General features: G+C 39.4%; 1 protein-coding gene across 9 annotated transcripts in view; it reads left to right on the top strand.

Annotated features, from left to right (window-relative positions):
• Positions 1–26,255, top strand: part of LOC110977469 (uncharacterized) — a 64,113-nt gene that overhangs the window by 22,667 nt on the left and 15,191 nt on the right. For 6 of the 9 annotated variants that reach the window (XM_087143769.1, XM_087143766.1, XM_087143772.1 and 3 more), the window contains 24 exons: positions 166–435; positions 1,097–1,366; positions 1,823–2,065; positions 2,345–2,614; positions 3,136–3,378; positions 5,253–5,504; positions 5,784–6,053; positions 6,960–7,229; positions 7,633–7,875; positions 8,620–8,889; positions 9,385–9,627; positions 11,027–11,278; positions 11,547–11,816; positions 12,730–12,999; positions 13,435–13,677; positions 14,412–14,681; positions 15,177–15,419; positions 16,865–17,107; positions 19,744–19,986; positions 20,402–20,647; positions 21,508–21,816; positions 22,584–22,835; positions 23,738–24,046; positions 24,808–25,059. In XM_087143769.1, the coding sequence (XP_086999895.1) occupies positions 166–435; positions 1,097–1,366; positions 1,823–2,065; positions 2,345–2,614; positions 3,136–3,378; positions 5,253–5,504; positions 5,784–6,053; positions 6,960–7,229; positions 7,633–7,875; positions 8,620–8,889; positions 9,385–9,627; positions 11,027–11,278; positions 11,547–11,816; positions 12,730–12,999; positions 13,435–13,677; positions 14,412–14,681; positions 15,177–15,419; positions 16,865–17,107; positions 19,744–19,986; positions 20,402–20,647; positions 21,508–21,816; positions 22,584–22,835; positions 23,738–24,046; positions 24,808–25,059 (6,246 nt within the window). The remainder of the gene's footprint in view (positions 1–165; positions 436–1,096; positions 1,367–1,822; positions 2,066–2,344; positions 2,615–3,135; positions 3,379–5,252; positions 5,505–5,783; positions 6,054–6,959; positions 7,230–7,632; positions 7,876–8,619; positions 8,890–9,384; positions 9,628–11,026; positions 11,279–11,546; positions 11,817–12,729; positions 13,000–13,434; positions 13,678–14,411; positions 14,682–15,176; positions 15,420–16,864; positions 17,108–19,743; positions 19,987–20,401; positions 20,648–21,507; positions 21,817–22,583; positions 22,836–23,737; positions 24,047–24,807; positions 25,060–26,255) is intronic. The other 3 variants (XM_087143770.1, XM_087143773.1, XM_087143774.1) reach the window with 3 other exon arrangements.

The raw sequence follows: 26,255 nt of genomic DNA, 5'->3' as shown, positions 1-26,255 counted from the left end.
TTCGGGTAAATTAACAGATGTGGGTAAAACATGGTTGCATGGAAGCAAGTGATGAATTTGTCAAAAACAAAGACATTTTCAAACGGGTCTGGGATATAATTACTGTTAATTGCAGGTGGGTTTATGGTATCAACTTGCTCATTTTCCTGTGCTGATATTTTCCAGACACTGAATCTCCCAACATTACTTGTCCTGCCAACCGGAATGTTTCCACTGATGGCGGTCAAGATTTTGCCACATTAATCTTGCCCTCTCTGGACTCCAGTGTTGATAACTCAGGATATTTCAATGTCTCCATTGATGTTGCTGGTACCCAGTATAACGTTGGTGACCCTGTTATGCTGAGTCTGGCAGAGGGTGTGCATTTGGTGGAGTACACTGCAACCGATAATGCCACAAACAGTGAAATGTGTAATATGACTGTCACTGTTATTGGTAGGTATAATGTTCATTGAATATCGTAGCATAGAAGGCTTTTTATATTTTATAATTAAGGATTTGTGTGGAGCACCCCAAGTCCTTTCATAAGCCTTGACGTTTTGTTGTCATACATGCAGTCCATCAGTGGCATAACTATAGCTTAATGTCTCGGGGGCACCCAGGGGTGCACCAATTGTTTTCCAAGAGGACACCACAAGCAAATAAGCTGCAGTTGCATTTGAAGGAAGAATATTCACCGATTTCAAATGGGGGCACCTGGAGGGGGGCATTGGCATGGGGAACGTGCCTCTCTGCAGTGACACCAACTGTTTAACATAGAAATCGTATTCAGTTGAACAACATCAAGAAATTGAATCTCACTCGTGACCCGGTCTTGACTTTAACAAGTATGTTCCTTTGGTCCCTGTAAAGCCGTTCAAATTATACATTAGAGACTTTGCTTAAAGTCGTCTGAATGGCTCGAGATAACAATTCAGTGAATAATAGAGTTGAGTAAGTAAGTGGATGACTTGGTAATCAATTCTGTTGTGTATTTTTGTACATCGAAATAAGTTTAAATTGTCATAGTGGTGGACAACATGTTTCAATTTTTACCATTGACAGAAACTAAGTCAGCCAATGACTGACATTAATTTTCAATACTTTGCAATACCAGACGGTGAATCGCCTAATATCACGTGCCCTGCCAACGAGACAGTTCCCACTGATGGAGGCCAAGATTTTGCCACATATGAATTACCTCCTCTGAATGCTAGTGTTGACAACTCGGGATACTTCACTGTCTCTGTTGATGTTGCTGGCATGCAATATGAAATTGGTGACAGCGTTACCCTGAATCTGAAAGAGGGCGTACATTTATTGCAATACACTGCCACTGATAATGCCACAAACAGTGAAATGTGTGATGTGTACATCACTGTGAAAGGTAGGTGTTTTTGGTTTTAATCATTTTGATTTCAAGAATGTGTGCTGCATTCATCAGAGTTTTAGTGAGTCCCTCTTCCGTGCTGTTCACTTCACCAATAGATATTACCGACATGTACTATGGTATACAGTCTGATGCTAAATTCTTATGAGCTTGATAATGCCCCCAAATAGCTGAAGGGGGAGGAACTGCCTCTCTCTATCGCCATATACCACTGTTTTTTCAAGAGCTGAACCTTTGGGAATTTCAACATTAACTCTTTGCCGTCATTTTGACACTAGTTTTTTTGCAAAATTGAAAATTCTTCAAACATATAAGTCATGTACATCTTTTCAGAGTAAATAAGACAAACTTTTCAGTCAGCTACACCTTTGCCATTGTAGAGTCGCATGTCTTCAACTTTGAATCGGTTTGAGGAAATCACTGACTGAATTGAAGTTTCTTTCATTTTATCAGATGAAGAAAATCCTACGATAGAATGCCCAGGCGACATTGAAGTAGATGCCGACATGGGAGAGAACTTTGCCACCGTGGACTGGTTTCCACCCAATGTGACTGATAACTCAGGGGAACCCATAACACCGATGCTGAGCCATTCTTCAGGAGATCAGTTCCCATTTGGTCCAACCGTAGTGATTGTCAACGCCACAGACTCTCATTCAAACCTAGCTTTGTGTAACTTCACTGTCAATGTTCTAGGTAGGTCTGTGATCAGGGCCCAAAGCAGAACACTTTGTACTGTAAGTCATCAACAGTGCATGTTTTGTGCGTGCTTATCAAATATTTTCACGAATATCACTCCAGTGATCATCCTTGAATAATCGTGATGGTGTGTCAGCATTTAGACCAGTGATTAATATTGCTGAACAGCTTGATTTTACAGTAAGAAATTAAAAAATTGCATGGTACATGTAAGCTCAAAATAAAGTGCACGTGGTGACTATGAATAAAATGATTTGCTTTCTGTTTCACCTGCAGATAATGAGCCTCCTACCATTATGTGTCCAGCCAATCAAACTAATGCCACTGATTTCCGTGCTGCTGATGTCACACTTCCACTGCCTGATCCAGACTCGGCTTCTGACAACTCAGGCCAATATAACATCACCATTGATGTCGCTGGTACAACATATCGTGTCGGTGACAGTGTGACCCTTGACCTGGCTACTGGTGAACATTTACTGCAGTACACGATTGTTGATGCTGCCATGAATAATGATACTTGTGACGTGTACATCACTGTGATTGGTAGGTGCCGGTCTTAGTATTGATCTGTACGTAGAAAATGTAATAATCTTTCAAAGATCTGTCGTTAAGATATGAAATTTTCTGGCAGAAGCCAAAGCTCAGACAATCCTGCATTTATTTTTATGGTACTGTTTTGGTATATGCATATGCGTATAAATACCAGAGTGTTTTTAAAAATGAGCTTGACGGTCGCATTGTTGGCTGGGGGACCAGTGATAGCTGGATTGGACATAATACTTCGTGGTAGTTATAGGCAGTGAAAGGTTTGTGTTGTCCATCTTCAAGACAACTGATCCTAGATACAGCCACCTGCCAACAACTGCCTAATGGGAATCTATCAGGAACTTTGTTTTCGGTACAGCATATATTCAAACTGATTTTACAGCCATCTGAACAATTCCTGGACTTCATTTCCCTTGTCTAATTCTAAACTGTTTCTGCTATTATTGTTTTGACGAAATGGAAGTATATATCTTGCTTGAAGCCCCGATTTTACTGTATACCTTCCATTTCATTTGCAGATACTGAGGATCCTCAAATTACCTGTCCTTCACTTGGACCTGTTCGTACTGATCCTGGCTTGGACACTGCCAATGTGACCTTTGACTCGGCCAATGTGACTGATAACTCCATGCTGTCTATTACACCTGTAGCCAATCCAATGTCAGGTTCAATCTTTCCTATTGGTGACACTCCAGTACAGTTCAATGCTACAGATGAGAGTGGGAACACTGCCTCCTGTACATTTACTTTAACAGTAGAAGGTACATGCTAAATATAAGCGATTCTTGAATCAAATTTCTGAGAGGACTTATAGAAGCTGAAATTGCTATTGAAATGCTTGCCAAACTCAAACTGAACGAAAGTTATCCATAACCCAAGCTTGCGTGTGCAAGTTTGAAAAGTAGGCCTACCGATATTGCTTGCTACTGTGAAATATTTCGTTATGAAACGCATTATAACAGGAATAAATAAAATCAAATTTAACAATGGTGTTTTACCATAGCTTTTCTGTTTGTCTTCGGTGTTCCAGCCATTGGCAGATGGGATCGCCACAAAGTCCATATGATGTTAATGTGGAAAGTACTGTACAGATTGCTATTGACATTGTCGCATGCATCGTGCTCTGGTATATCAGGCATGCTGCTGTGTTCCCCTGATATCGGTGAATGTGACTGAAACTTTCATGTGTGAGCTTGCACGTTGGGCGGTATTTTACATAAGTGTACACATGTTTTTGCAGAGAGTGTAAATATTAACAGAATAGTGGGATTTCTTTAGCCATTGCTTCAGTTTTGTGCGTGATTTTCATCGTGAAATGTTCACCACCAAAGCAGAAAAGTCTGCACTCTTCTTTTTAAAGTTGATCTGAGTGGCCATCATAGTTAACTGAATCCCTGGTCATTTTGCTTGATGTTGTGGTCTTGTATTCATGCGAAGATGGTGGAAAAGCTTTGCTTTATTTCATATTTATTTGTTAATACATTTATTGAACGACAAAAATTAGCACAAGTTAAATTCTCTTTGCAAAAGTTTTTTTCAAATGCTAACTTGCGCTAGGGGGAAGTAAATTTGTTCGCAATTTTGAGCCCTTAAAATGGGAGGGAATTACCAAAAATGACTCAGCTCTTTTAGGGTTATAAGATGTTATAGTTAAGCACCATAGCTTCTCACAGTGATGCTTTGTCAAGACAACATATTTCATGCAAGCCTTTCAAGTGACCTACTTCGACATTTTTATCCATTTGTTTGCAAGAAGTAATTTCCGAAATGCATGTCACAAGAAGCCCAGTGCATTTTGAAAGTACCATGTATTTTGCAATACTTTCAAGCTTGGTTTTTTGTGTTTGTGTTTATTTGTCTCTTTCAGTTTATTCGCTGTGCTTGTGTTTGGTCTTCTGTCTCTGAATCGTCTTCGCTTTTGTTGTTTCCGGTGTGTACATGTCTTTTAAGAAGATTCTTGTTGGATTTGATGTTTCTTCTGTTTGTTTTTGGAGGTTCAAAATCTGAGAACTTGTAATCTAGAATTTTTTGGGAATGTGACTATAAAAATGTGAAATGTAGCAAGAGCAGGCTACATGTAGGTCGATCATTTAAATTCACAAGCTGAACTTAAAAATATAAGCATTTTGTTTGAAGAAAAAGGCCATGCAACATACATTTTCCACGGGGGGGCTGAGAGTAGGAATAACTTTTCAGTCAGCTACATCTTTGTCATTGTGTAGTCAGACTGTTGGTGACACTCCAGTACAGTTCAGTGCTACAGATGAGAGTGGGAACAATGCCCCCTGTGTTTTAATTGTGACAGTACAAGGTGAAATAAACAAAATTATTGGATCACACTTCTGAGAAGGATTTTTGAAGGCCTTATATTTGGGGAGTTACCTGAAATGATGGAAGAATTTAACTTTGGTGTTGGTATTGAAAGGCTCCTCAATATTTTTGCAGGGGCATTGATCATGTTTGTATTTCAATAGTTTGTGTACATATTGTGATTTCCGGATTTATTTAATTTTGTGACCCTTTTTTTATTTATTTATTTAGCATTTTTATTTATCACTTGCTGTGATAAATGTCATAACAAGCCTGATTGATTGAACTACTTTGTTGAATGTTTCCACTTTCATTTCTGTTACAGATAATGAGAATCCTGAACTCAACTGTACCAATTTCACGTATCCAACATCACCTGGTTTGCCGTCTGCTTCCATAGACTTTATTAAACCTACAGCCACTGATAATGTAGGGGTGTCAGTCGTGAATTGCTTCAAGGATGGGAGTCTTGTAGGAGCTGTACTCAGTGTTGATATTGGTACAGAGAGTGTGACTTGTGTGACTCGAGATAACAGCAACAATGTAGGCTCATGTAGAGTCTTCATCACTGTTGAGGGTGAGTTTACAAAGCATATTCCAGGATGTTTTGATATTCTTATTATAAAGGTTTGAATATTTTTCCTCATTTGTTATTTGTCACTGTCGACGCATAGTTCACTTATGGGTAAATTTACAGATGTGGGTAAAACTTGGTTGCATGGAAGGAAGTGATGACTTTGTCAAAGACAAGGACATTTTCAAACGGGTCTGGGATATAATTAATGTTAATTGCAGGTGGGTTTATGGTATCTACTTGTTCATTTTCCAGTTCTCATTTTTTGTTTTCATTTTACAGACACTGAGTCTCCCAACATTACTTGTCCTGCCAACCAGAATGTTTCCACTGATGCTGGTCAAGATTATGCCACGTTTACCTTGCCCTTGCTGGACACCAGTGTTGATAACTCAGGATATTTCAATGTCTCCATTGATGTGGCTGGTACCCAGTACAACGTTGGTGACCCTGTCATGTTGAGTCTGGCAGAGGGTTTGCATTTGGTGGAGTACACTGCAACCGATAATGCCACAAACAGTGAAATGTGTAACATGACTGTCACTGTTATTGGTAGGTATAATGTTCATTGAATATCGTAGCATAGAAGGCTTTTTATATTTTATAATTAAGGGTTTGTGTGGAGTACCCCAAGTCCTTTCATAAGCCCTGACGTTTTATTGTAATATATGTAGTCCTGTGAATCTTGCCCGACCTTTTGTGACCCTTTGAATGATGAAATGATGTGTTTATGTACAGATCTGACAGGCAACATTTGGAAAGATAGACCAGTCTTTTTTCATACTAGTACTCGGGGAGAGTTGTAGTCTCCAATTTGCCATGGGGAAAAAGCCCTTTGTGCATCAGGCTTCTGACTAAATCATGGATCTGTATTCCTCCAAACGAATTCTGAAGTATAAATCACCAGTTTCTTGAAATATAATACTTGAACATCAGTGGCATAACCAGAGCTAAATGTCTGGGGGTTCTTAGGGGTTAATCCTTTTTTTTTTTCAAGGGAGCACCCCAAGAAAATAAACTGCAAATGCATTTGAAGGGAGAATATTCGCAGATTTCAAATGGGGGCACCCGTAAGGGGGAGCATGCCTCTCTGTAGTTACGCCACTCAACTGTTGAACGTAGAAACCCTATTCAGTTGAAGAACGTCAAGAAATTGAAACTCACTCTTGACCAGGTTTTGACTTTAATAAGTATTGTTTTTGGTCCCTGTAAAGGCGTTCAAATTATACATTAGAGACTTTGTTGAATTGGATCTGAATGGCTTTAGATAACCATTCAGTGAATAATAGAGTTGAGTGTGTAAGTGGTTGACTTGGTAATCAATTCTGTTGCGTATATCTGCGCATTGAAATAAGTTTAAATTGTCATAATGGTGGACAAAAGGCATCAATTCTTTGTATTGACAGAAAATGAATCACCCAGTAAGTGACATTAATTTTCAATACTTTACAATACCAGATGGTGAATCGCCTAATATCACGTGCCCTGCCAACGAGACAGTTCCCACTGATGGAGGCCAAGATTTTGCCACATATGAATTACCTCCTCTGAATGCTAGTGTTGACAACTCAGGATACTTCACTGTCTCTGTTGACGTTGCTGGCATGCAATATGAAATTGGTGACAGCGTTACCCTGAATCTGAGTGAGGGCGTACATTTATTGCAATACACTGCCACTGATAATGCCACAAACAGTGAAATGTGTGATGTGTACGTCACTGTGACAGGTAGGTGTTTTTGGTCAATCATTTTGATTTCAAGAATGTGTGCTGCATTCATCAGAGTTTTAGTGAGTCCCTCTTCCGTGCTGTTCACCTCGCCAATAGACATTACCGACATGTACTATGGTAAACAGTCTGATCCTAAATTTCTGTGAGCTTGGTTTACCCTGAAAGAGTCAGAGGGAGAACTGCCTCTCTCAAAATATTTTCTCATGTCGCTGAATTTCACTTTTTTTGAAGAGCTGAGCCTTTGGGAATTTTTACATACACTCTTTGCTGTCATTTTTGACTCTAGATTTTTTCCAAATCAATAAGTCTTCCAACATACATTTTCATCTTTTTTGAGTAAATAAGACAAACTTTTCAAACATGTCTTCAAATTTGACTCACTTTCTTTCATTTTTGTCAGATGATGAAAACCCTATGATAGAATGCCCAGGCAACATTGAAGTAGATGCTGACATGGGAGAGAACTTTGCCATTGTGGATTGGTTTCCACCCAATGTGACTGATAACTCAGGGGAATCCATAACACCGATGCTGAGCCATTCTTCAGGAGATCAGTTCGGAATTGGTCCAACCATAGTGATTGTCAATGCTACAGACTCTCATTCAAACACTGCTTTGTGTAACTTCACTGTCAATGTTCTAGGTAGGTCTGTGATCAGTGACCAGCATATTTGTAGCAGATATATCCCTGTGACATTCCATTCAAGATGCTGAGAAGAACAAATGGCCAATTTTATCTGGTTTTGGACTTATTTGTTTAAAGATATAGACAGAGAGGCCTCTTACATGCATATGATGGCTACTGCTTTGGATCTGGACATTGGCCTGGAAATGAAATCAGTCACAGTGAAGTGTTGCAAATCAAACAACCTTGATGCCACAGTGTTTGTGATATCAATATATGCTCCAGTTTATAATCTGTTTTATTGATTAGTTCTCTTGGGAAATTGATTCTGAATGTGATTTTACTCAAGCAAAATGACCTGTTTCTGATTCTTGTTCAGAACAGTTTTCTAACTGAGAATGGTTTGAAGGGTGTCCCTATAAAGTAACATGGTTGGTGACAATTTTATGCATAACAATGGGTTTCATGGTGATTCTAAGTTGGAATTGGTTTTAAGGTAGCCCAAAGCTGACCAATTTGTACTGTAAGTCTTCAACACTGCCTTTTTTGTGTGTACTTTCCAAATCTTTTCACGAATGTCACTCCACTGATCATCCTGGAATAATTGTGATCGTGTATCAGCACTTAGACCGTGATTAATATTGCTTATGAGCTGGTTTTTTACAGTGAGAAGTTAAAAAAAGTACACAGTATATGTAATCGCAAAATTAGGTCCACATAGTGACAAGAAATATAATGGTTGGTTTTCTCTGTCACTTGCAGATAATGAGCCTCCTACCATTATGTGTCCAGCCAATCAAACTAATGCCACTGATTTCCGTGCTGCTGATGTCACACTTCCACTGCCTGATCCAGACTCGGCTTCTGACAACTCAGGCCAATATAACATCACCATTGATGTCGCTGGTAAAACATATCGTGTCGGTGACAGTGTGACCCTTGACCTGGCTACGGGTGAACATTTACTGCGGTACACGATTTTTGATGCTGCCATGAATAATGATACATGCGACATGTACATCACTGTGATTGGTAAGTGCCGGTCTTAGTATTGATCTGTATACATGTAGAAAATGTAATAAACTTTCAAAGATCAGTTGTTAAGATATGGAATTTCCGGCAGCAGTCAAAGTTAAGACAATGCTGCATAATACGTGAATAAACACCTGAGCATTTTGAAAAATGAGCTTGACTTTTGCATTGTGGGCTTGGGGACCAGTGATAGCTGGATTGAGCATAACACTTTGTGGTAGTTATAGGCAGTGAAAGGTTTGTGTTGTCCATCTTCAAGACAACTGATCCTAGATACAGCCACCTGCCAACAACTGCCAAATGGGAATCTATCAGGAACTTTGTTTTCAGTACAGCATATATCCAAACTGTTTTTACAGCCATCTGAACCATTCCGGGACTTCATTTCCATTTTCTAATTCTAAGCTGTTTCTACTATTATTGTATTGACGAAATGGAAGTATATGTCTTGCTTGAAGCCCTGATTTTACTGTATACCTTCCATTTCATTTGCAGATACTGAGGATCCTCAAATTACCTGCCCTTCACTTGGACCTGTTCGTACTGATCCTGGCTTGGACACTGCCAATGTGACCTTTGACCCCGCCAATGTGACTGATAACTCCATGCTGTCTATTACACCTGTAGCCAATCCAATGTCAGGTTCAATCTTTCCTATTGGTGACACTCCAGTACAGTTCAATGCTACAGATGAGAGTGGGAACACTGCCTCCTGTACATTTACTTTAACAGTAGAAGGTACCTGCTAAATATAAGCGATTCTTGAATCAAATTTCTGAGAGGACTTACAGAAGCTGAAATTGCTATTGAAATGCTTGCCAAACTCAAACTGAACGAAAGTTATCCATAACCCAAGCTTGCATTGTGTGCAAGTTTAAAAAGTACCGAAATAGTTTGCTACTGTGAAATATTTCATAACGAAACACAGTATGACACGAATAACACAAAAAATCAAGTTTAACAATGGTGTTTTACTCTTGCTTTTTTGTTCGTCTTCGGTGTTCCAGCCATTGGCAGATGGGATCGCCACAAAGTCCATATGATGTTAATGTGCAAAGTATTGTGCAGATTGCTGTTGACATTGTCGCATGCATCGTGCTCTGGTATATCAGGCATGCTGCTGTGTTCCCCTGATATCAGTGAATGTGACTGAAACTTTTGGGTGTGAGCATGCATGTGGGTAGTATTTTACATATATGTACACACACATTTTCTCAGTGAGTGTAAACATTCACGGAATGGTGGAATATTTTTAGCGATTACTTCAAGTTTGTGTGTGATTTTCATCGTCACGAAACATTCACCGCCAAAGCAGAAATGTCTGCACTCTTTCTTTAGAAATGAGTGGCCTTCATCGTTAACTGAGTCCCTAGCCATTTTGTTTGATGTTCCGGTCATGTATTCGTGCGTAGATGGTGGAAAAGCTTTGCTTTCTTTCATATTTATTTGTTAATACATTTATTGAATGACAAAAATTAGCACAAGCTAAATTTTCTTTGCAAAAGTTTTTTTCAAATGCTAACTTGCGCTAGGGGGAAGTAAATTTGTTGGCAATTTTGAGCCCTTAAAATGGGAGGAAATTACCAAAAATGACTCAGCTCTTTTAGGGTTACAAGATGTTATAGTTAAGCACCATAGCTTCTCACAGTGATGCTTTGTCAAGACAACATATTTCGTGCAAGCATTTTAAGTGACCTTCTTAGACATTTTTATCCATTTGCTTGCAAGAAGTAATTTACGAAGCGCATGTCACAAGAAGCCCTGTGCATTTTAAAAGTACCATGTATTTTGCAATACTTTCAAGCTTGGTTTTTTTTGTGTTTGTGTTTCTTTGTCTCTTTCAGTTTGTTCGCTGTGCTTGTGTTTGGTCTTCTTGTCTCTGAATCTTCTTTGCTTTTCTTGTTTCCGGTGTGTACATGTCTTTTAAGAGGATTTTTGTTGGATTTGAAAAGGTTCAAAATCTGAGAACTTGTAATCTAGAATATCTTTAGAATGTGATTTTAAAAGGTAGAAATGTAATTTTGTGACCCACTTAAGGAGCATTTTTATTTATCATTTCTGTGATAAATGTCATAAACAAAAAACCTGATTGATCGAAGTACTTTGTTGAGTGTTTCCACTTTCATTTCTGTTACAGATATGGAGAATCCTGAACTCAACTGTACCAATTTCACATATCCAACATCACCTGGTTTGCCGTCTGCTTCCATAGACTTTATTGAACCTACAGCCACTGATAATGTAGAAGTGTCAGTCGTAAATTGCTTCAAGGACGGGGGTCCTGTAGCCGCTGTACTCAGTGTTAATATTGGTACAGAGAGTGTGACTTGTGTAGCTCGGGATAACATGAACAATGTAGTCTCATGTGAAGTCTTCATCACTGTTGAGGGTGAGTTTACAAAGCATATTCCAGGATGTTTTGATATTCTTATTATAAGGGTTTGAATATTTTTCCTCATTTGTTATTTGCCACTGTCTATGCATGGTACACTTTCGGGTAAATTAACAGATGTGGGTAAAACGTGGTTGCATGGAAGCAAGTGATGACTTTGTCAAAGACAAGGACATTTTCAAACAGGTCTGGGATATAATTATTGTTAATTGCAGGTGAGTTTATGGTATCAACTTGCTCATTTTCCTGTGCTGATATTTTCCAGACACTGAATCTCCCAACATTACCTGTCCTGCCAACCGGAATGTTTCCACTGATGGTGGTCAAGATTTTGCCACATTAATCTTGCCCTCTCTGGACTCCGGTGTTGATAACTCAGGATATTTCAATGTCTCCATTGATGTTGCCGGTACCCAGTACAATGTTGGTGACCCTGTCATGTTGAGTTTGGCAGAGGGTGTGCATTTGGTGGAGTACACTGCAACCGATAATGCCACAAACAGTGAAATGTGTAACATGACTGTCACTGTTATTGGTAGGTATAATGTTCATTGAATATCGTAGCATAGAAGGCTTTTTATATTTTATAATTAAGGGTTTGTGTGGAGTACCCCAAGTCCTTTCATAAGCCCTGACGTTTTGTTGTAATATATGTAGTCCTGTGAATCTTGCCTGACCTTTTGTGACCCTTTGAATGATGAAATGATGTGTTTATGTACAGATCTGACAGGTAAGCATTATTCGGAAAGATAGACCAGTCTTTTTTCATACAGTACTCCGGAAGAGTTGTAGTCTAAATTTGCCATGGGGGAAAAAAGCCCTTTGTGCATCAGGCTTCTGACTAAATCATGGATCTGTATTCCTCCAAACGAATTCTGAAGTATAAATCACCAGTTTCTTGAAATATAATACTTGAACATCAGTGGCATAACCAGAGCTAAATGTCTGGGGGTTCTTAGGGGTTCACACATTTTTTTTGAAGGGGACACCACAAGAAAATAAGCTGCAGTTGCATTTGAAGGAAGAATATTCACCGATTTCAAATGGGGGCACCTGGAGGGGGCATTGGCATGGGGAACGTGCCTCTCTGCAGTGACACCAACTGTTGAACATAGAAATTGTATTCAGTTGAACATCAAGAAATTGAATCTCACTCTTGACTAGGTTTTGACTTTAGTAAATATTGTTTTTGGTCCCTGTAAAGCCGTTCAAATTATACATTAGAAACTTTGCTCAAAGTCATCTGAATGGCTTGAGATAACAATTCAGTGAATAATAGAGTTGAGTAAGTAAGTGGGTGAAGTGGTTATCAATTCTGTTGTGTATATCTGCGCATTGAAATAAGTTTAAATTGTCTTAATGGTGGACAAAAAGCCTCAATTCTTTGTATTGACAGAAAATGAATCACCCAGTAAGTGACATTAATTTTCAATACTTTGCAATACCAGATGGTGAATCGCCTAATATCACGTGCCCTGCCAACGAGACAGTTCCCACTGATGGAGGCCAAGATTTTGCCACATATGAATTACCTCCTCTGAATGCTAGTGTTGACAACTCAGGATACTTCACTGTCTCTGTTGACGTTGCTGGCATGCAATATGAAATTGGTGACAGCGTTACCCTGAATCTGACTGAGGGCGTACATTTATTGCAATACACTGCCACTGATAATGCCACAAACAGTGAAATGTGTGATGTGTACGTCACTGTGACAGGTAGGTGTTTTTGGTCAATCATTTTGATTTCAAGAATGTGTGCTGCATTCATCAGAGTTTTAGTGAGTCCCTCTTCCGTGCTGTTCACCTCACCAATAGACATTACCGACATGTACTATGGTAAACAGTCTGATCCTAAATTTCTGTGAGCTTGGTTTACCCTGAAAGAGTCAGAGGGGGAACTGCCTCTCTCAAAATATTTTCTCATGTCGCTGAATTTCACTTTTTTTGAAGAGCTGAGCCTTTGGGAATTTTTACATACACTCTTTGCCGTCATTTTTGACTCTAGATTTTTTCCAAATCAATAAGTCTTCCAACATACATTTTCATCTTTTTTGAGTAAATAAGACGAACTTTTCAAACAGCTACATTTTTGCCATTGTATAGTCAGTCACATGTCTTCAAATTTGACTCACTTTCTTTCATTTTTGTCAGATGATGAAAACCCTATGATAGAATGCCCAGGCGACATTGAAGTAGATGCTGACATGGGAGAGAACTTTGCCATTGTGGATTGGTTTCCACCCAATGTGACTGATAACTCAGGGGAATCCATAACACCGATGCTGAGCCATTCTTCAGGGGATCAGTTCCCAATTGGTCCAACCGTAGTGATTGTCAACGCCACAGACTCTCATTCAAACTTTGCTTCATGTAACTTCACTGTCAATGTTCTAGGTAGGTCTGTGATCAGTGACCAGCATATTTGTAGCAGATATATCCCTGTGACATTCCATTCAAGATTCTGAGAAGAACAAATGGCCAATTTTATCTGGTTTTGGACTTATTTGTTTAAAGATATAGACAGAGAGGCCTCTTACATGCATTTGATGGCTACTGCTTTGGATCTGGACATTGCCCTGGAAATGAAATCAGTCACAGTGAAGTGTTGCAGATCAAACAACCTTGATGCCACAGTGTTTGTGATACCAATATATGCTCCAGTTTATAATCTGTTTTATTGATTAGTTCTCTTGGGAAATTGATTCTGAATGTGATTTTACTCAAGCAAAATGACCTGTTTTCCGTCTATTCAAACAATATTCTTGTTCAGAACAGTTTTCTAACTGAGAATGGTTTGAAGGGTGTCCCTATAAAGTAACATGGTTGGTGACAATTTTATGCGTAACAATGGGTTTCATGGTGATTCTAAGTTGGAATTGGTTTTAAGGTAGCCCAAAGCTGACCAATTTGTACTGTAAGTCTTCAACACTGCCTTTTTTGTGTGTACTTTCCAAATCTTTTCACGAATGTCACTCCACTGATCATCCTGGAATAATTGTGATAATTGTGCTTATGAGCTGGTTTTTTACAGTGAGAAGTTTAAAAAAAGTACACAGTATATGTAATCGCAAAATTAGGTCCACATAGTGACTAGAAATATAATGGTTGGTTTTCTCTGTCACTTGCAGATAATGAGCCTCCTACCATTATGTGTCCAGCCAATCAAACTAATGCCACTGATTTCCGTGCTGCTGATGTCACACTTCCACTGCCTTATCCAGACTCGGCTTCTGACAACTCAGGCCAATATAGCATCACCATTGATGTTGCTGGTACAACATATCGTGTCGGTGACAGTGCGACCCTTGACCTGGCTACTGGTGAACATTTACTGCGGTACACGATTTTTGATGCTGCCATGAACAATGATACTTGCGACATGTACATCACTGTGATTGGTAGGTGCCGGTCTTAGTATTGATCTGTATACATGTAGAAAATGTAATAAACTTTCAAAGATCAGTTGTTAAGATATGAAATTTCCGGCAGCAGTCAAAGTTAAGACAATGCTGCATAATACGTGAATAAACACCTGAGCATTTTGAAAAATGAGCTTGACTTTTGCATTGTGGGCTTGGGGACCAGTGATAGCTGGATTGAGCATAACACTTTGTGGTAGTTATAGGCAGTGAAAGGTTTGTGTTGTCCATCTTCAAGACAACTGATCCTAGATACAGCCACCTGCCAACAACTGCCAAATGGGAATCTATCAGGAACTTTGTTTTCGGTACAGCATATATCCAAACTGTTTTTACAGCCATCTGAACCATTCCGGGACTTCATTTCCATTTTCTAATTCTAAGCTGTTTCTACTATTATTGTATTGACGAAATGGAAGTATATGTCTTGCTTGAAGCCCTGATTTTACTGTGTATCTTCCATTTCATTTTCAGATACTGAGGATCCTCAAATTACCTGCCCTTCACTTGGACCTGTTTCTACTGATCCTGGCTTGGACACTGCCAATGTGACCTTTGACTCGGCCAATGTGACTGATAACTCCATGCTGTCTATTACACCTGTAGCCAATCCAATGTCAGGTTCAATCTTTCCTATTGGTGACACTCCAGTACAGTTCAATGCTACAGATGAGAGCGGGAACACTGCGTCCTGTACATTTACTTTAACAGTAGAAGGTACCTGCTAAATATAAGCGATTCTTGAATCAAATTTCTGAGAGGACTTATAGAAGCTGAAATTGCTATTGAAATGCTTGCCAAACTCAAACTGAACGAAAGTTATCCATAACCCAAGCTTGCATTGTGTGCAAGTTTGAAAAGTGGGCCTACCGATATTGCTTGCTACCGTGAAATATTTCGTAATGAAACACATTATAACAGGAATAAATAAAATCAAGTTTAACAATGGTATTTTACCGTAGCTTTTCTGTTTGTCTTCGGTGTTCCAGCCATTGGCAGATGGGATCGCCACAAAGTCCGTATGATGTTAATGTGCAAAGTATTGTGCAGATTGCTATTGACATTGTCGCATGCATTGTGCTCCAGTATATCAGGCATGCTGCTGTGTTCCCCTGATATCAGTGAATGTGACTGAAACTTTCAGGTGTGAGCGTGCTCGTTGGGCGATATTTTACATAAGTGTACGCATGTTTTCGCAGCGAGTGTAAACATTCACAGAATAGTGGGATTTCTTTAGCCATTGCTTCAGTTTTGTGCATGATTTTCATCGTGAAATGTTCACCACCAAAGCAGAAAAGTCTGCACTTTTCTTTTTAAATTTGATCTGAGTGGCCATCATCGTTAACTAAATCCCTAGCCATATTGCTTGATGTTCCGGTCATGTATTTGTGCGTAGATGGTGGAAAAGCCTAGCTGTATTTCATATTTATTTGTTAATACATTTATTGAATGATAAAAATTAGCACAAGTGAAAGTTTGTTTGCGCAAGTTGTTTCAAATGCTAACATATGCTGAGGGAAAATGGTTTTTTTTTTTGTTTAATTTTCAGCACTTAAATTTGGAGGAAATTACCAGCTGTTTTAGGTTTATAAGATGTTATAGTTAAGCGCCACAGCTTCTCACATTGATGCTTTGTCAAGACAACATTTTTATCCATTTGTTTGCAAGAAATAAGTTCACTGAGAAACTTCTGTCGCAAGAAGCCCTTTACATTTTGAAAGTATTCTGTTTTTACAGTACTTTCAAGCTTGTTGTTGGTGTTTATTCGTCTCTTTCGGTTCCTGCGCTTTCTTTAATTTGGTCTTCATGTCAGAATCTTCTTCGCTTTTCTTATTTCCTGAGTGTACATGTCTCTTAAGAGTATTTTTGTTTGATTTGATGTTCCTTCTGTTTGTTTTTTGAGGCTCAAAATCTGAGAACTTGTAACCTAATTTTTTTTAATGTGATTTTAAAATGTAGCTACAGCAGGTTGCATGTAAGTTGCACTTAAAAACGTAAGCATTTAATTTGAGGAAAAGGCCATGCAACATACTTTTTTTTGGGGGGGGGAATTTTCAAGTAGCTACATCTTTGCCATTGTGTAGTCAGACCATGAAGCCTGAACTTTCAATCAGTTTAAATTGTCATCACTGAGTGAACATGATTTTCTTTCATTTTACCAGATGATGAAATCCCCATGATAGAATGCCCAGGCGACATTGAAGTACATGTCGACATGGGAGAGAACTTTGCCACCGTGGACTGGTTTCCACCCAATGTGACTGATAACTCAGGGGGATCCATAACACCAATGCTGAGCCATTCTTCAGGGGATCAGTTCCCAATTGGTCCAACCATAGTGATTGTCAACGCTACAGACTCTCATTCAAACCTAGCTTCATGTAACTTTACCGTCAATGTTCTAGGTAGGTCTGTCATGGTGATCAGTGCTCAGCATTCAGCTGTAACAGATATATCCCTGTGAGATTTCCATTCATGGTACTGAGAAGATGGCTAAATATTCATCTTGTTGCATACTAATAATTTGTTGACAATTTCATCACCTTAATGATGATCATTCTGGAATGGAGAGGCTTTGTAAAATGCGTGACAGCTGCCACTTTGGATCTAAATATTGCCTTTGAAATAAAATCCACAACGGTTACTGCTGGAGACCGACAATCTTATATACACGTAGATGACACAGTCTGTATTATAGCATATTATAGTGTTTTTTTTCAGTTAGACCCAAGTTCCTTTGTTCTTTCCCCTGAAATATGAATAATTGATACTGAACATGATATTTGATCAAGAGAAATGTAATTTTCCCCCATTTTTTAGATAATGTCATTGATCAGAAAGTTTTTCTAATTGAGAATCCTGAGAAGTACTGTGCAATGAACCTTATGATCCTTAGAGGTCTTTTGAATTTGGGACCAAAACGTCAAACGGTCAAGGTCACAATGGCTAAAACAATATAAATCTGGTTAGCTATAACTTGAGAAATACAATGTATTTAAACTTCAACTTTGGTTTGCGGATTGCTTTTGACGATTCTTAGAAGCCTACTGAAGTAGGGACCAGAAGTCAAGATCACAATAGCTAAAACGATAGAAATCTTGTTAGCATGGTCAAAACTCTGCTTGTAAACTTCAAATTTGGTTTAAGGATTGCTGTTGGTGTTCCGTAGAAGCTTATATTGCATTACACCCTGAAAGGTCAAGGGTAGAGGTTGCAATGGCTGTTGAAAGTTAGGTGTTGGTTCCAAGCGTTAAAGGTGTGGGTTAGGCATAGCCTAGGTGGACATTTGTTTTGCTAACAAATCAGTCTTGTTGCTTTCATGAAAATCCTTCTCAATAGTTATCCTGGAATAATCATGATGCTATATATGCATTTGTACCAATGAATATAGGCCGTTTTCCAATACTCAACTTCGGCTCCGTCTCAGGCTTCAACTGTTTTTTAACTAGGTGACGTTGAATCTGTAAGCACAGTAATTAGTTTAATAGTGCTACAAAATATCAAAAAAGATGCAAGAGAGCCAGAAATTACAGTAATCCAATTTAATTTAAACGCTTCAGGCCCACAATCGGGGATTGGTTTTGGGAACGAAGCCTGAGACGGAGCCCAAGTCGAGTATTGGAAAAGGGCCATAATATTGCTTATGTACTGAATGTAATGAAGGGGACTTTACAATGAGAACTGAAGAAGTGCATGGTACATGTAAGTGAAATATCAGGTGCATTCGATAACTAGAAGTAAGAGGATTTGTTTTCTCTTTCATGTGCATAACTCAAGCTTGTGTCAAGCACATTACAATGTCCAAATTGCATTTTTATCTCTGCCTTACGCTATCTGAAGTCAGGAACTGAGTCATTATTATCGGTGAAATGCACGGTTGAGGTTTAATAACACAATTTAAGAAATATTTGTCTTTATTTTTTAGTTGCCATTTGTGGTTTGGTATTTGGAAACGAAAAAGAACAAAAAGAGCCTTCTTCAGTGTTTTGTGACCAACAGAAAAGGCCGTTTCAGAGTGGATGTATGCATTACTTATCTTATCTGGCTACTCTGACCAACTCTGACTGGCACTTTGCATGGGTTTTCAAACTTTTGCCTTAAGTCCTCTCCTGTTTGGCCACACCTAGCCGCAGGAAATTAGGCAGGAGGTTGTGGGCTTGAGTCCTAGTAAGCGTATGAAAGTTTTCGCAAGTTTTTAGACAAACACTGAATATACAATATTGCATACATACTTTGGTGTGAGGGCAAAACCTGTTGTAAAAATAAACATCTCCCTGATGCAAGTAGATCTTTTAACCACAGTTTTTTTTTAGGATTGTTGTTAACACTGTATTTCACATATACTTTAATAAGTTCAACTAAGGGATGAGACCTATCAAGATTTCTCCTGCTTTCAGGATTTTTTCATCAGGATTGTCTTTATTTCAGGACTATTCAGTCTTTTTTTTTTCTTTTTTCAAGATGTATTTTTGCGTTGGGAAGATATTAATTTATGTAACGGTTTCGCCCTTACCTAACGTATATTAACAAGCACTGTATGCTCAGTGCTTTTCCGAGAGCTTGCGACAAAAAAATATCTCTCAAGCTTACTCGGGTGGGACTCGAACCCACAACCTCCTGCTTACTAGTGCAGATATCTTAGCCACTAGACCACCGAGCTTGCCGGGGTCGGCTGACCAGTCCGAGTCAAGTGAAGCAAACTATTTTTCAAGATGTATTTTTGCATTGGGGAGATGTTTATTTATGTAACGGGCAAAACTCGTTACATAAACTATTCACTCTATTAAAATCTAAATAAGGTGTTTATATGTGTAAACGTTGGTGTCGAATACTTGGAATTGGTATTTTATTAAGGGTCTGCGGGGTACTCCTCAAAACCTAATTTGGTGATTATTTTGTCAATACTTCATTTTCCTCTAATCTCCTTGTCCAGCTGCAAGCCACTCACGTGATCACACTGAAGTAACATTACAATCTGCTCTCTTTGATGTTTCAATTTGGGGAAATCACGGAAATCTCTATTCCTTTTGTTGTCATTCAGATGCTGTACCGCCCAATATTACTAGTTGTCCGGGAAACGACACCGTCTCTACCAGGCTTGACAGTCCCTATGGGTTTCCCACCTGGATGGATCCTACCGCCGTAGACAACTCTGGTTCCGTCGTGGTAAATTGCTCCAAACAGTCTGGAGACGCGTTTGATATTGGAATTACGACCGTCGTTTGCACAGCCGAGGATCCAAGTAATAACACAGATATGTGTTCATTCATCATTACAGTTGAGGGTGAGTTTCTCAATATTAAGACGTGGGAGTTAAATGCTTAGAAAGGAACTTCTTGATGACAGTGTTTACAATCATTTCATGAATTGACTTTGCTCTGCAGAATGGATCATTTACACATTCATGTATCAATAAATTGTTTCCATTGTACTAATGTCAAACATTCATTGTTTATTTTACACATTTCCACCTGATTGAATGCCTGCATCACCTGTGAATTGGAATTTCATGTTTGGTGGATCTGTTGACCTCAGCGACATGGATTATAATGCTACTTTTGTTGAATAGCTACACAATGGCATGAATAATTCAATGATGTAATGGATGGTCCACCAATCAGATGGCAGCAATTTATTCAGACCTTGTGTGTGGAGAAAGGCTGTACACTTTATGTGTTCAATTGTTTTGTATGTGACAGATAACCAGTCTCCTACTGTGATATTCTGTCCGGGAAACATTAACAAGCAGACTGACCAAGGCCTAGCCACAGCCATCACGACTTTTGGACAACCGACAGGAGCAGATAACGACGGGATACCAATTGTCCCAGTCGGTTCCCACACAAATGGTTCTGCATTTGACCTTGGAGTGACCCAAGTCTCGTTCTCCTTCATGGATTCCAGCGGTAACGTTGCATATTGCAACTTCACCGTCACAGTCGTAGGTGAGACATCCACTTAATGGAGCAAATGTTGGTAATTGCAGGTGTTAGCAAAATATGTGAAAAATCGTGTTACGGTCTACAGGATAACATGTTCACTGCTAATAAAGGATCACTCAGTAATCGCTAATATTGTTTGCGGCAACTCTTCTTGGTACCTCAGCCAGCAGTATACAGCTAGTCAAAAATCACCCTACAATACATTTTCAGTGACAGACTGATTTCACATCTGTGTCTACCCTTTGCTCAGTGTTCCATTGGAAAGATTATAATCAAGGCCACATCAAAGTCATTGATTTTTACCCATTGATGTACATTTTGCTCCCCTTCCCCAAAAGTAGTATGTATTGAAGAATGTATTAGTCCGTTTGTTTTTACTTAAGCTTTTTGTATTTAATTTCTTAATTCTATGTGTTTTTAATAACTTTTCCTCCTTTTTTCTTATTAACATTTTTACTTCCCTTTCTAATACCCTGATTGTAAATTTGCCGTCAATTCAGTCCTCGGGCTGCGACGGGAAAGTTCAATAAACCAGAATAGATAAATAAATTAATTAATTAATTTTAAAAAGTAACATTGGCAGGTGTGAATTATGGTCGAAGTGCAAGGTAATTTATATCTCACATCATGCCCTCTCATTTGATATCCTTTCCGCGCAGAAGAAATGTCTCCTGGCAGCCAACTGAACCTTTGCATCACAAAGTGGTTCATTACTCATTTTTTAATTCTGTCTGACTGGACCATTTCTGGTAACTGGAGCTATAGTGTAGGTAGTGATTAACACTGTAGTTCTCAAATCTGAAAGGGTAGGAAGGCCTTAAGTGAATTATACTCAAACCTCAACTTTTGTCTATTTTGTGCAGATAATGAAGTTCCTGTCGTGGAGAATTGTCAAAGTAATGTCACACTGTATGTGCCGTCCAACTCAAACCAGCTGAGAGCAATCTGGCCATTCCCCAAAGCCACTGACAATGCAGGACCACCAATGGTCTTCAATGCCACCTACACGGAAATCACAGTGGTGAGCCGGAGTCCTGTTTATGTTACCATTGACTGGCAAGTTGGGTTTGAAACGGTCACCCTCTTCCACATCGGATGCTATCGGAGTGTCATCAGAGTACAGGATGACGCTGGCAACGTTGCCGAGTGCAACACCACAGTGTGGATTTTTGGTGAGTATGTGGATCAAAGGGCTGCAAGTTGTCACTTGCATCAACTCGAGGCTCCAACCATTCCTACTGCAACATCTTGTTTTTGAGTCAGACTCGAGGTTGAGTCAAACAAAGTTCCTGATCCTTCTAGAGTTGTGCTTCATACATATGCATGTACGTGTAAGAGACATATAGGCTCATTTTAGGAGACACAGTTCTGGAACCACAATTACATGTTCTTAAGCTCTTCATATTGGATTTTCTTCCGCAAAAAAGCTTAGGAGGAGTTTTTTCTTTATAAATTCTTCAACCTTGCAATTTCACAACACATTGATACATTGATCATGGGAGTGAGCCCCCAGATAGAGGGGTTGGGGGAGGAGCAAGTTGTTGATTTATTTTCATTTTATTTATGTTTTTGTAGAGCCAAGTGCCAATACTTCTGAAGCTGTTAACCACCAACCGGGGGGGGGGGCAGGTTGCATGGCACTGAGGAAATTTTCGAATGGAAAATACTTTGGCCATCATGTAGTGGAAACAAAATTCCATTCAAAACCTGGATATGCCACGAACCAAAATAAGGTTGCTCCTTGCATGAACCACCTGACCTAAGGGATTGCACAAAAAGTACATTGAATCAGTACAAGAGGTGGTTTGTGTTGAACATAAAGATGGTAAAATCCAACAATAGAGCATTGCGATACCTTTGAGACCTTTTCAATGTTTGTTCCAATGTTATATCAGTCTAATAAAATATAATCCATTGACTTGTTTGTGGCCGTTTGCAGATTTAATCCCGCCTGTGTTTGACGTTTGCCCCCCTGTACTTGATGTAAGCTATCCAACCGACATGAACCTCCCATCAGCCGTCGTTAATTGGACTCCACTTAGTGCCAATGACAACACCGGGGGACCAGTAACACTTGTCCGTAGCCACATGACAGGGCAGGCGTTTGACATCGGGGTGACAACAGTGACGGTGAATGCTACCGATGAAAGTGGCAACCTGGCGACGTGCGTCTTCAACATTACTGTGGTCGGTAAGGCTCAACACTGACGTGTGAGATTTAGTTACTTGTTGCTATGTGATATAGACCAATCCAATGACAGCTTTCTGCCATGTTGTGTCAGGATGCCATGAGTTTATGAGCCTTGAGCTTGATCAATGGAGCAACTTTTTGGCAATGGAGGCTCGTTTGGTCAAAACTGAACTTTGTTGTTTTGGAAGCAACTATGAAATGAATATGTTCTTCTCCACCAATGTCATTTTTGATATCTCCTCTTAGTGGATTTGGTCCATTCTTTGTCCAAATGACAAAGACTTGAACATGTGAGATTCAGGTTTAGTGTAAACAGTTGTTCCGTTCTTTTTATTAGCCTTTCTAAGAAATTATTAGTCCACGGAACTGTTTGTTTCTTATATACTTTGGTAATTGCAACCTACAGTAAACTTAAAGCAGTATTCCTCTTATTTTTACCCCAGGCTACGGGGCCTCTATTAATCATTTACTCTGTTTGAGCTAATGCTGTTATCATTACTACTCATTGCCATGGAGTAACCCCCTAGTTTGGCTATTTGCAGTTACCAATTTTCAATTTAATTAATTAATTAATTATCATTAATCAATCAATTAATTAATTAAAATAACATTGGCAGGTGTGAATTATGGTCGAAGTGCAAGGTAATTTATGTCTCACATCATGCCCTCTCAATTGATATCGTTTCCACGCAGAAGAAATGTCTCATGGCAGCCAACTGAACCTTTGCATCACAAAGTGGTTCATTACTCATTTCATCTTTTAATTCTGTCTGACTGGACCCTTTCTGGTAACTGGAGCTATAGTGTAGGTAGTGATTAACACTGTAGTTCTCAAATCTGAAAGGGTAAGAAGGCCTTAAGTGAATTATATTCAAACCTCAACTTTCGTCTTTTTTGCGTAGATAATGAAGATCCTGTCGTGGAGAACTGTCAAAGTAATGTCACACTGTACGTGCCGTCCAACTCAACCCAGCTGAGTGCAAGCTGGCCGTTCCCCAAAGCCACTGACAATGCAGGACCACCAATGGTCTTCAACGCCACCTACACGGAAATCACAGTGGTCAGCTGGAGTACTGTTTATGTTACCATTGACTGGCAAGTTGGGTTTCAAACGGTCACCCTCTTTCACATCGGATGCTATTGGTGTGTCATCAGAGTACAAGATGACGCTGGCAACGTTGCCGAGTGCAACACCACAGTGTGGATTTTTGGTGAGTATGTGGATCAAAGGGCGGCAAGTTGTCAATTGCATCAACTCGAGGCTCCAACTATTCCTACTGCAACATCTTGTTTTTGAGTCAGACTCAAGGTTGAATCAAACAAAGTTCCTGATCCTTCTAGAGTTGTGCTTCATACATATACATGTACGTGTAAGAGACATATAGGCTCATTTTAGGAGACACCGTTCTGGAACCACAATTACATGTTCTTAAGCTCTTTATATCGGATTTTCTTCCACAAAAAGCTTAGGAGGGTTTTTTCTTTATAAATTCTTCAACCTTGCAATTTCACAACACATTGATACATTGATCATGGGAGTGAGCCCCCAGATAGAGGGGTTGGGGGAGGAGCAAGTTGTTGATTTATTTTCATTTTATTTATTTTTTGTAGAGCCAAGTGGCAATACTTCTGAAGCTGTTAACCACCAACCGGGGGGGGGGGCAGGTTGCATGGCACTGAGGAAATTTTCGAATGGAAAATACTTTGGCCATCATGTAGTGGAAACAAAATTCCATTCAAAACCTGGATATGCCACGAACCAAAATAAGGTTGCTCCTTGCATGAACCACCTGACCTAAGGGATTGCACAAAAAGTACATTGAATCAGTACAAGAGGTGGTTTGTGTAGGGCATAGAGATGGTAAAATCCAAAAGAGCATTGCGATACCTTTGAGACCTTTTCAATTTTTGTTCCAATGTTATATCAGTCTGATAAGATATAACCAATTGACTTGTTTGTGGCCCTTTGCAGATTTAATCCCGCCTGTGTTTGACGTTTGCCCCCCTGTACTCGATGTAAGCTATCCAACCGACTTGAACCTCCCATCAGCCGTCGTTAATTGGACTCCACTTAATGCCACTGACAACACCGGGGGACCGGTAACACTTGTCCGTAGCCACATGTCAGGGCAGGCATTTGACATCGGGGTGACAACAGTGACGGTGAATGCTACCGATGAAAGTGGCAACCTGGCGACGTGCGTCTTCAACATTACTGTGGTCGGTAAGGCTCAACACTGACGCGTGAGATTTAGTTACTTGTTGCTATGTGATATAGACCAATCCAATGACAGCTTTCTGCCATGTTGTGTCAGGATGCCATGAGTTTATGAGCCTTGAGCTTGATCAATGGAGCAACTTTTTGGCAATGGAGGCTCGTTTGGTCAAAACTTAACTTTGTTGTTTTGGAAGCAACTATGAAATGAATATGTTCTTCTCCACCAATGTCATTTTTGATATCTCCTCTTAGTGGATTTGGTCCATTCTTTGTCCAAATGACAAAGACTTGAACATGTGAGATTCAGGTTTTGTGTAAACAGTTGTTCCGTTCTTTTTATTAGCCTTTCTAAGAAATTATTAGTCCACGGAACTGTTTGTTTCTTATATACTTTGGTAATTGCAACCTACAGTAAACTTAAAGCAGTATTCCTCTTATTTTTACCCCAGGCTACGGGGCCTCTATTAATCATTTACTCTGTTTGAGCTAATGCTGTTATCATTACTACTCATTGCCATGGAGTAACCCCCTAGTTTGGCTATTTGCAGTTACCAATTTTCTCCCAACCTTGGAGTATCCAAATATTATTTCCCTGGTCCAGCTATTTGCAGTTACCAATTTTCTCCTAACCATGGAGTATCCAAATATTAATTCCTTGGTCCAGCTATTTGCAGTTACCAATTTTCTCCCAACCTTGGAGTTTCCAAATAGTATTTCCTTGGTCCAGCTATTTGCAGTTACCAATTTTCTCCCAACCTTGGAGTTTCCAAATAGTATTTCCCTGGTCCAGCTATTTGCAGTTACCAATTTTCTCCCAACCATGGAGTATCCAAATAATATTTCCCTGGTCCAGCTATTTGCATTTACCAATTTTCTCCCAACCATGGAGTATCCAAATAGTATTTCCCTGGTCCAGCTATTTGCAGTTACCAATTTTCTCCCAACCTTGGAGTACCCAAATATTATTTCCCTGGTCCAACTATTTGCAGTTACCAATTTTCTCCCAACCATGGAGTATCCAAATAATATTTCCCTGGTCCAGCTATTTGCAGTTACCAATTTTCTCCCAACCTTGGAGTACCCAAATAGTATTTCCCTGGTCCAGCTATTTGCAGTTACCAATTTTCTCCCAACCATGGAGTATCCAAATAATATTTCCCTGGTCCAGCTATTTGTATTTACCAATTTTCTCCCAACCTTGG

This window comes from Acanthaster planci, linkage group LG12, assembly GCF_054643075.1.
Source record: "Acanthaster planci isolate LZ-2023a linkage group LG12, COTS_SCS, whole genome shotgun sequence".
NCBI classification, from domain to species: domain Eukaryota; kingdom Metazoa; phylum Echinodermata; class Asteroidea; order Valvatida; family Acanthasteridae; genus Acanthaster; species Acanthaster planci.
The sequence above is the reverse complement of the archived record's forward strand: the minus strand, read 5'-3'. Positions and strand labels throughout refer to the sequence as shown.